Source organism: Aptenodytes patagonicus, chromosome 3 (genome assembly GCF_965638725.1).
Source record: "Aptenodytes patagonicus chromosome 3, bAptPat1.pri.cur, whole genome shotgun sequence".
NCBI lineage: Eukaryota > Metazoa > Chordata > Aves > Sphenisciformes > Spheniscidae > Aptenodytes > Aptenodytes patagonicus.
This window is the reverse complement of record NC_134951.1, coordinates 94,291,082-94,301,566: the sequence shown is the minus strand read 5'-3', so window position 1 is coordinate 94,301,566 and position 10,485 is coordinate 94,291,082. Positions and strand designations below refer to the sequence as shown.

The window sequence follows — 10,485 nt, the reverse complement described above, 5'->3', positions numbered from 1 at the left end:
CCGCGCGCTGCGTCACGCCCGTGAAGCAGCCGGCGGCGCGGGCGCACCGTCCCTCTGCCGTAAAAGGCGCTCCCCGGTGCGTGCTGGGCCCTGCCGGAGGAGGGGCAGGAGGGTTGAAGTCACGCAGGGCCCTGGAGTGGGGCTGTGAGGAGACCCCGCCCGCACCCGCAGGGGGCTTGTGCTGCGCTGGGGCGGGGGAGAAGGGCCGCGGGGGGAGCGCCCGTGCCCCGGCTGCCGCCCGGAGCCGCAGCGCCCTGCGCGTCTCCCGCCGTGCCGGCCGCGGGGCGGGGTGTGGCACGCCGTGGCGGCGGCGGCGGCTGCTGCTGAGCCGGGGAAGAGGAGGCACCTGTCTGAGGAGGGAGGGGGGAGCGGGAGCAGGGAGTGCGGAAAGCGGCGATACGGGGACCCGAAAGTGGCGGTGGGTGGGGCCGCTCCTTGTTTTTGGTTCTGTTTGTTTTCCCTTTCTCCGTTAAGCAATGCTTTCTGGGTGAGGCGACCGAGAGCTGGCATCTGATTTGAAAGTACCCGTTGAAATGCTGCCAGGGGACAACTTCACCGTGGAAGGGTTTCCCCCCGCAGCGTCTCCACCCGGGAACGGTTGGGCGGCGGCCCCCGCGGCTTTCCTACCCGCCGCCGGCCGGCGGCGTCGCGTCGCCCCGCTCCCTCCTCCCGCCGGCAGCGGCGGCTCCGCTCCCTGTGCCGCCCCTGGGCCTCGCCGCCTGGCTGCTGTCGCGACCGCGGCTGCTGTCGCCGGTGAAGCCTGTTGCCACCCTTACGAGAGGTCAGCAGGAAGTTCTCTTCACGGTGTCGCTGCGTGGCGCCCGAAGGTGCCAGAGTCCGTAGGTGTGTGCTCCGGAGCGTTCCTGGAACAGGCGTTGGCGAGAAGGGACCTGCACGGAGGAGGGGGAGGAGGACGCGCACGCGAGAGACCCGGTTCAATTCGGCGTGCAGGCACGACGTCTGTCCCGGCTCCGCTGTCGCCTTCTGGAGCGTGTCCTCCCGCAGAGTCGCCTGCGGGCAAAGCAAGCCACAGTCCGTTCCGCAGCACCGGCATGGTGTGTTCGTGATAAAGTCAAAGCCAGTGACTCCAATATAAATACTTCGGTATTTGGGGAACTGGTATGATATCCGAATATTCGAAATTCCAAAGGTCAATATTTTCTAGAGCAAATGAGTTGGAAAGGCATTCGGATGAAGGCCCAAAAGGTGTGACGGAGCACGTTTTACAGGTGTATGTACCGACTGCTGTTTCAGAATAGATCGTTTTCCCCACGGTGAAGTTTAACAGCAGGCTTGATTGCTCAAGTAATATTCCTATTCTTCTTTGATAACATGTTTTGATAAACACAGTATCTTTTTTTTTTTTATCAGCCAGCAAGCAGATTTTGTTGATTTCTGTTACTACTGCTGATGTCGATTAGACATTAATAATTAAGTGCAATTCGCAAAGCTGGAGGAAACTTTATATCTCACCAGAGAAACTGGTAACTGGCACTCCAGGCCACTTTCCATTCTGAAAACTGCACCTTTGATAGCAATCGCCTTGTCTGATAAGAGATGTTGGGTCACACATAAGGCCAAAAAAAAAAACCACATGCCAAAGAGCTTGGCATATGGCAAGTAAAACTACAGAAGGCAGGCATTTAAGGAGAGGGAGGGATTCTGAGAAGAAACAGACATGGCTAAGGATCTTGCAGTTAAGGAAATAAGAGGAGTTTTTTTTTTAAATTGCTGTGGTTGACGTGCAATAAAATGTGCTACTTTCATTTGATAAAACAGAAAAGTGTTAGGCATGCAGATTTCACATGCCTCTACTGATTTACTGCCTTTTCAGAATTTACACAGAAGAGTGATTTAAAATAGCTGAATTTCTAGGATTCTCTCCGCTTAAGAAGATGGCGTCTGTTTCAGACAGCCCTGTGTTCCAGTCAGTGAGCAGTGGATCCTATGAAATGTGTACCTTTCAGAAAAGGTACATTTACATAAAAGTAATCTTTGTGCTTTCTTTGACAGTTGGTCAAAGAGGTCATAATTGGAAAATAAATGTCTTAAAAGACTTTATAAGATACATATCTTTACTAGAAGCTTTCAGATGCAGAATTGAAGCAGTTAAACCGTGGATTATAATTATATTTTAAACTTACTATTTTCATTTTTCTCATCAACTGACTGTGCGTGGGGAAAACTTGTGTTCATTTCAGAGTAGGACTGCAGTTGTAAAATGTGCTTTCATGTATACTTGTAGAAGTCACTGCAAGGTTGTTTAACTTTGGACAGCCATTTCCTGTGCTGTATTTGCATGAACCCCATGGTTGGCAAATAAGGCCACTCGTAACAGCTTTTTCTATTGGCATTTCAGCATGCGTGATCTGTGTGCAATCTTACGCTTTCAGACATGCGCAGTACTCTGTCATTGTTCCTTCTGCAGGCTCGCTAGAGGCTGGAAATGCCTCGCAGAAGCTCAGAGCCAGGAGAAGAACGGTCATCAGAAACCTAAGTAGGAGCCAAGTTGAAACATGAGGTGTATTGCACATTCTCGAAGTGATGATGTAAGAATGCCTTTTTGGTATCTTTAAATGAGGTCCATACATAGAATTATGGAATTGCTCTTGGTGAGTTTTAACAAGGAAGAATGTCATGAACGTTTTCAAAGAAAACCTGTTTTGTCCATACATACGGAAATAATAGTTTGCGAATTATGTGACTCATATCATGGTTTGTCTTCTTTTTCTACAAGATGATTATACTTAGAAGTTTAGCATTTTGAACTCTCTGATGTTTTTCCTCTGTATCCCCACTGGCTTCTGAATGGGTTTCTTGCTGGTTGTGTCAGCGCTGTGGGAGAGCAGGTGTGCTTCCTGGGTGCTGGTGGGTGCCCAAGCCATTTCCTCATACTAAGGACAAGAACTAAAGCTTACTGCTGTTTTCCTTCTCTCCTCTACAGCTGTCTGGTTTCTACTGGAGAGAGATCTTGCAGGGGGTGGGGGTAGGAATCAAAGCACAGTCCAACAGGTTATTGTTGTGGTTTGACCTGGCAGGCAGCTAAACACCATACAGCCGTTTGCTCACTCCCTCCTGCCCCCAGTGGGATGGGGGAGAGAATTGGGGGGGGGGGGGGGAGTGAAATTTGTGGGTTGAAATAAAGGCAGTTTAATAGGACAGAAAAGGAAGGGAAAATAATAATACTAATAATGATAAAAGAATATACAAAATAAGTGATGCACAATGCAATTGCCCACCACCCACCAGCTGATGCCCAGCTGCAGTGGTCACCGCTCCCCGGCTAACTCCCCCAGTTTATATACTGAGCATGACGCCACATGGTATGGAATATCCCTTTGGCCAGTTTGGGTCAGCTGTCCTGGCTGTGCCCCCTCCCAGCTTCTTGCTGGCAGGGCATAAGAAGCTGACAAGTCCTTGACTAGTGTGAGCACTACTTAGCAACAACTAAAACATCAGTGTGTTATCAACATTATTCTCACACTAAATCCAGAACACAGCACTGTACCAGCTACTAGGAAGAAAATTAACTCTACCCCAGCCGAAACCAGGACAGTATCCACCCCTTATTCTGTACCATCTACGTCATGCCCAGGTCCTCACACTTTCTAATACATCCCAATTAATCATCACCACTTTTCCTGTCTTTTGATATATACGCACAGATACCATTCCCTTAGTCTATGGGCCATCCCTCTAAAATGTTTGTTGAGTTCATTTAGTCCATGACTTATGACAGATGGAGCCCAAAGTCCTTCAGGGCAGGAGAGATGGTGTGTGGTGTTGCATTGTTGCATGCTGAAGCCAGTTTTGGTCCCATCACCGCTGCGCTTGTCTGGTTCTATCATCGCTGCACTTTGCTCGGTTTCATCAAAGTTCATTCTTAATTAATCTGGGTGATTCTTACTGTGATACGCCATATATATGCCATATATGTGGCATATAGCCAGCACAGAATTGATGATATACAGTATTACATAGTAATTAACCCCATACAATTTAATTCACTGGCTATTCTCACCCAAAATCAAATCCCCTTGAGGTACACATCGGACTTCCCCATCCTCCCACATCACCCACCAAGTGCACCCAGGTCCTTGAGCAAAAACAACCCCACGGAGGGGTTTGCCTTTGCCTGAGGCAGGATTAACCCAGACTGCCTTCCCCAGCATATTTTTTACGTGCACTACAGGGACTTTATACCCTTCTACAGGATGTAAAAGTTTTGACTGGGCAGATCCCCTAGTGTTGACTAACTAGGTGGCCTTTGCTAACTGTGTGTCCCAATGTTTGAACTTCCCAGCGGCCATTGCTCTCAGTGTAGTCTTTAACAGTTCATTGTATTGTTTGATTTTCCCAGAAGCTGGTGCATGATAGGGGATGTGATACACCCACTCAGTGCCGTGCTCTTTGGTCCAGGTGTTCATGAGGTTGTTTTGGAAATGAGTCTCGTTGTCTGACTCAGTTCTTTTGGGGGTGCCGTGTCGCCATAGGACTTGCTTTTCAAGGCCCAGGATAGTGTTCGGGGCTGTGGCGTGGGGCATGGGATGTGTTTCCAGCCATCCGGCAGTTGCTTCCACCATTGTAAGCACAGGGCGCTTGCCTTGGTGGGTTTGTGGGAGTGTGATATAATCGATCTGCCAGGCCTCCCCATATTTGTATTTCAGCCATCGTCCTCCATACCAGAGGGGCTTTAACCGCTTGGCTTGCTTGATGGCAGCGCATGTTTGACATTCATGGATAACCTGTGCAATAGCGTCCATGGTCAAGTCCACCCCTCGATCGTGAGCCCGTCTGTATGTTGCATCTCTTCCTTGATGGCCTGAGGTGTCATGGGCCCACCGAGCTATAAATAGTTCACCTTTATGTTGCCCGTCCAGATCCACCTGAGCCACTTCAATCTTAGCAGCCTGATCCACCTGCTGGTTGTTTTGATGTTCTTCAGTGGCCCGACTCAGGTACGTGAGCATCTACGTGACCGACTTGTACAACCAGATTCTCTACCCGGGCAGCAATATCTTGCCACAGTGCGGCAGCCCAGATGGGTTTGCCTCTGCGCTGCCAGTTGCTCCGCTTCCATTGCTGTAACCACCCCCACAGGGCAAAATGTTGATGTTGAGTGCACAGAGTGAAACACATCTGCGCCATACTTTAGGTATAGCCTCTGGAAACTAATCTTGGAGATTTATTTTCTTTCCTGCTTTTATTTTCTTTCCTGCTTCTCCAGAATATATTATTAATTTGCTGGCTGATTTTTTTTCTGTATCTCAGTAAGAGATTTACTGTGAAGTGCCTTAATGTTCAGTGATACCCATAATATATTTTAAGTTTAAAGAAGGGTTAAACGATGAGAGATGAGAAATTGCTCTCATGTTGGAGAAAGTTATTTGTTGGCTAAGACCAAAACAGAGCTGTGAGAAGTTTAAAGAGATCTGAGCAGGCTGAGTGGATTGACTAACAACATTCAGTTCTGATAAATGCAGACAATCCAGGCTGGAAGGAAAAACGCTTAAGTTACACTTCTTTTTTTTTCTTTTTAACTTTTCTAAATTCAGTATGTACACTTTGGCATGATCTCTAAAAAGTTGAAGACCGTCTTTGTAAAATCGGCTCTTACCAGTACAGGAGGAACGTGATGAAGCACCATGTAAAAAAGTATGTTGCTTTTTTTTTTCTTCTTAATTTACATTAGCGGTACAGCTTCATTTGGGATGACTTGTGCTTACCGATCACCTCATTAAAGAATTCCCACAGACGTAGAACTGGAAGGATAGAGAAGGTGTTTACGGACTGAGGAAAAACTTACAGAGAGTGACTGCAGTAAAATGGGATGCAAAAGAATAAAATAAGATGCAATAAAATAATATCCAACCAAAAGGGTAGCAACAGAATTGGAAATTCAAAAAGGAAATACTTCTTGTTACATGCCCTAAGCATGGTTTGGAATTCATTTCTTTGGGAAGCTGCTGAGGTTGAGACCTTTCTGCAGTGCTGCAATAGTGGGATATCTGTACGAACACCAAGAACGTTTGGAGCTGTAGTTAACTCTGTCACACTTCGTAAGGGATGTGGGTGTTGACAGGCTACTCAGAGAGGGAAAAGGGCCACTGAAAAAAATACTTGGATGTATTTGGGAAAAGCCGGGGGCATCGCTACTCTCCGCTGTCCGTGCGGATGAGCTATAGTATGTAGTTGCTGTAGCTGCCTCGTACCATTTGTAACAGAAAAAGGTAACGGCTAGTCAGGGAAAAATGCCGGTGGGGTAACGCTACTCGTGTGTGAACCATCTTTGAGAAGCGCCTTGTTCGCCCTGCAGCCCTAGTTTCCAGGAAATTGGGCAGCGTCGAGCAAAGCCGAGGCGGCAGAGCGCGGCTCCCCGCAGCCTCGGGACGGGGTCGCCCCCAATCTGCGGGGGCTCTCGCCCCCGCGCAGCCCGCGGCCGCAGAACCGCAGCTCGGCGCTGGCCGCCGCCCGCCGTACCGCCTCGGGGGCTCCGGGGCTGCCTCCCGCCCTTTCGGTTTCGCTTCCAGCCGGGGCGGGCGGTGCTGCGGAAAACGAAACCGGGGCGGTGCATGCGAGCCGCCCGTGCCGCGCCGGCTGCTGTAGCTCCCGGGGCTGCTGGGGCGTCCGCCGCGGCTCGGAGGTAACGGCGGGGCGGAGGCGCGGGGGGGGCAGGGGATCCGTCCGCTCTCGCCGGGGCAGGCTGCCCGCACCCCGGCTCAAGCGGCGCTGCCCGCCCGCGGCGCTCAGCGGCTGCCTGCCGGCTGCTCCGCGGCCGGGAGCCTGGTTTCATCTTCGGTGTGTGTCACCGAGCCTGGCAGTCACCGCGGTTTGAAAGGGTATGCTAACCGGCCTCTTGGCTCCCCTCTGAAGGAATCGATTCTGATTCTGTCTGGAGAAGCGTTACTGATTTTTTTTTTTCCACAGGATTCGGTGAATGGTTCAGCCTTTTCCTGCCAAGGAATCTGCTAAGAAATCTCCTCTCGTCACTAAATTCTCTGCTCTGCTTTCTAAATCTGTCATTCCAAGCAATGAGTCTTCAAAAACAGTCGCAGATCAACCACTTGACTTAGAAATTAGAACTAGTTTTCCTTGAACTTTACATTACTGGCACCAGTTTTCTATTTTACATCACAGCAGGATTAGGGCCTGTCTCTACTATGCCTGGAGGCACAGACATATCTTTGAATGTTGCTTTGCAGAACCTTTTTTGAGATTGTGTCAAAATGGAGCGTGAGTGTATGGACAAGATCAACAGCTACTGTCAAAAGCAGAAACTTTCGCTGGTTTATGCCGACGTCAGGATGACCGGCCCATCTCATGATCCTGAGTAAGTTCACTATGCACGTCAATAAACATCAGGACTCTTACTGCAATGAACAAAGTGGGTAAAGCTTGCAGTCGTAGAAGTTAGCTTGCTGAAAGTGTCTGTGTGGCAGGAGAGCTGATCGAAACCATAAATTGAGTGGTAGCTGGGCGGGGAGGATGTCATGTGATAGAGTTTGAGGAGAAAACTTACTTCAGAGTTGATGGCCCTTTTTTGGAAAGCAACAGCAATGCATGTGTTCCTGGTAACTATATCATAAGTATGTTGTGCATCTGCCGTGAAATCTCTCAAGAGGTGGGGTGGGTTGCAGCAAATATTTCAGTTTATGATCGATGCTAACTCAAGTGCTTTGATTTTTATTTAGTTTTACAAAGCGTAGAAATTATTTGTGATTTATGTTGTTAATTTCTAACCATAAAGGTTGGGTGTATGTTAATTGATTGGGTACCAGCATGTTTTATGTGTAGTTAGTTTTTGAACACCTGTTACAAGAGAAGGGTCTTTTGCTTAAGCTGTTTTGCTTTTACTTTTAGAGACAATTGCAGGTGATGGAATATGTTTTATTTTTTAACACAAATATGGTGTTTTGCTAATTTTTTTCCCTTGCCAAAGATCATAGATACTCAAGATCTATGATGTTTCCTTGTGTGAGGGCTTTTTTTTTTCTAATTTTGCTAGTTTGCATGAAGAGAAGCCTTACGCTAATAATTTAATATCTTCCATGTTGCCAGCCAGCACTGTCTGTGCTTATTCTTAGACCTGACTGCAGTCCCAGAATAAATTAATAAGTATTATCTAGGTCTCAAATGTTAATCAGTTATCTTTATTTTTTTCCCCATGCGGCTCATGTAATTCAAAAAAGTAACCCTCATCACAGGAATGGCTACAGCTGTAGTCACACAGCTACATCATGCTTCAAAAGTGATGGCGTGGGACTAACAGAATTTACACACATTTCAGATTTACTCATTTATCCCATTTATTGCACTTTCTCATTTCTTTCTGTGTGCTCTGCTACATTCACAAATAGAATTCAACCCATTCTCTTGTATCTGTAAGTGATGTGAGGTGTGACAGTGGTATCTAGGAAAATCTTGGATAACTTGGGCTGTTCCAAGGAGTACAACGTACAGTGTCTGGCTACAGCAATGAGTGCTGTAAACCTCCTTCGGTGCCCTTGTGGTGCTCTTTCCCGGTGCTCTGCTTGCTAATGGGATGCATTGGCCACTGCTGGTCCTGAGCTGGCTCCCTAACTCTTCTGTGCTGTGTCCCATCTCACAAGTCCTCCAGCAGTTGTCTGAGGCATGATGCAGAGACACTTCCTGTCATCTCCTCCTGTCCTATCCTGGTTTTGGTGCTGTAGCTGCTTCCACTACAATGCCTGGCAGGGTCAGTGCTGAATGCAATGTAAGAAGGTTGAGGAAGCCCAGGCTGGCTCAGTCCTGAGCAGCTGCGAGCTTTCTTGGGCTGGGACCGCAGTGTGTGGACAACCAGACCAGTCCTGCCTAAGCCTGTCAAGTCTGGGCAGTGCTTGTTAACTTGGGGTCCATGGTGGGTAAGCGTGACTGTACCTTTGGGACCAACTCATGTAACAATCATTCAGATAACCCTCCACTCAGATAATTAACTCATGGGTCATTGAGACTCAGCCTGCAGATTTCCTCGGGATGGTTAAATAAAATGGTGGATTTTGGATGCAAAGTCATAGCTGAATGTGTGTAGTGTTCATGATATGGGTTGGCTAACAAACCCTTTCCCAAAGAACAATCTTTCTTTCATGCTTTTTTTTTGTATGCTGTTTCCTATGTGTAGAGTATGTGGCACACTGTGGTGTGCCTTGTCCTACTGTTTACCTCCTTAAGATCTCTCGTTAAGACTTGATTACGCAATGACTGCAAGCACTGTTCTCCATCTGCATTGTTTTTCACCCAAACATTTCATTAAAGGGAAGTGGAAAGTGAAGTTGGAATAATGAAAAAAGTGAATTCCTGAAGTCATTCCACTATTTGAGACAAATTGTCCCACAGAGAAACTCATGGTGTTATATCTAGACTGTTTCTTTGTGTGAATCTATCTTGTTGACTGTGAGCTTATGTATCTATATGCTCTGCTGCAATCTGAAGTACAGACGTACCCTGAGGGTATAATAACGGTCACTTTAACTTGATGCAAGCCTGTGCTGCTGCCGAAAGCAGAGATCTAGTTGTTGCTTTCTCCTCTGTTGCCTTTTGTGCAAAGGCAGTAGCAGAAACGTTAGGGATTTTGCAGCTGCAGGACAAGTCGGATCTGGGGAAGAACTGATTTGGCTGAAAACCAACCATTCGTTATTAGGTCACTGTGATGGGTTGCCCCCAGGTGGCAGCGAAACCCCAGCCAGCCACTCACTCACTTCACCACAGTGGGATGGGGGAGAGAATCGGAAGGGTGAAAGGGAGAAAAACTTGTGGATCGAGATAAAGACAGTTTAATAAGTGAAGCAAAGCTGTATGTGCAACCAAAGCAAAACAAGGAATTCACTCACTGCTTCCCATGGGCAGGCAGGTGTTCAGCCATCTCCAGGAAAGCAGGGCTCCATCACGCCTAACGGTTACTTGGGAAGACAAACATTATAACCCCAAATGTGCCCTCTTCCTTCTTCTTCCACCGAGCTTTTATTGCTGAGCGCGATGCCATATGGCATGGAATATCCCTCTGGCCAGCTGCCCTGGTTGTGTCCCTTCCCAGCTTCTCACACACCCCCAGCCTACTCGCTGGGAGGCCAGAGTAGGGAAAAAGAAAAGGCTTTGATGCTGTGCAAACACTGCTCAGCAATAGGTAATACGTTGTGTTATCAACACTGTTTTAGTCCCAAATCCACAACGTAGCACCATACCAGCTGCTATGAAGAAAATTAGCTCCATCCCAGCCAGACTCAGGTACAGTCAGTCCTGAGCTGCATCAGTTCTCTGTTCTGACTCGCGGAGTTGCTGTATGGGAAGCGGTGCGTGCACAGTTGTGCAAGGGAGGGGGAAGGGATCAGTCGTTGAGTGTGGAAGGGCAGGGCTGTTTTGTTTTTTTTGGGACTGCCTTTAAATTCATGTCTCATGAAGCGCCAGGCACGTTTTTTGCACTTACTAAATAGTGCATGTAGCAGTGTGTCAAAGGTGAGTGTAATGTCA

The 10,485-nt window shown here is 47.9% G+C and overlaps 1 protein-coding gene across 5 annotated transcripts in view; it reads left to right on the top strand.

The window, feature by feature from the left end:
• The first annotated feature begins 31 nt into the window (after nucleotides 1–31).
• Nucleotides 32–10,485, top strand: part of EIF2AK2 (eukaryotic translation initiation factor 2 alpha kinase 2) — a 24,546-nt gene continuing 14,092 nt past the window's right edge. The window contains exons 1-3 of one of the 5 annotated variants that reach the window (XM_076334265.1): nucleotides 4,852–4,958; nucleotides 5,556–5,655; nucleotides 7,203–7,330. In XM_076334265.1, coding sequence (XP_076190380.1) covers nucleotides 7,227–7,330 — 104 coding nt within the window. In that variant the 5' untranslated portion in view covers nucleotides 4,852–4,958; nucleotides 5,556–5,655; nucleotides 7,203–7,226. Of the gene's footprint in view, nucleotides 77–4,851; nucleotides 4,959–5,555; nucleotides 5,656–6,591; nucleotides 6,644–7,202; nucleotides 7,331–10,485 lie in introns of those variants that run through there. The other 4 variants (XM_076334267.1, XM_076334266.1, XM_076334264.1 and 1 more) reach the window with 4 other exon arrangements.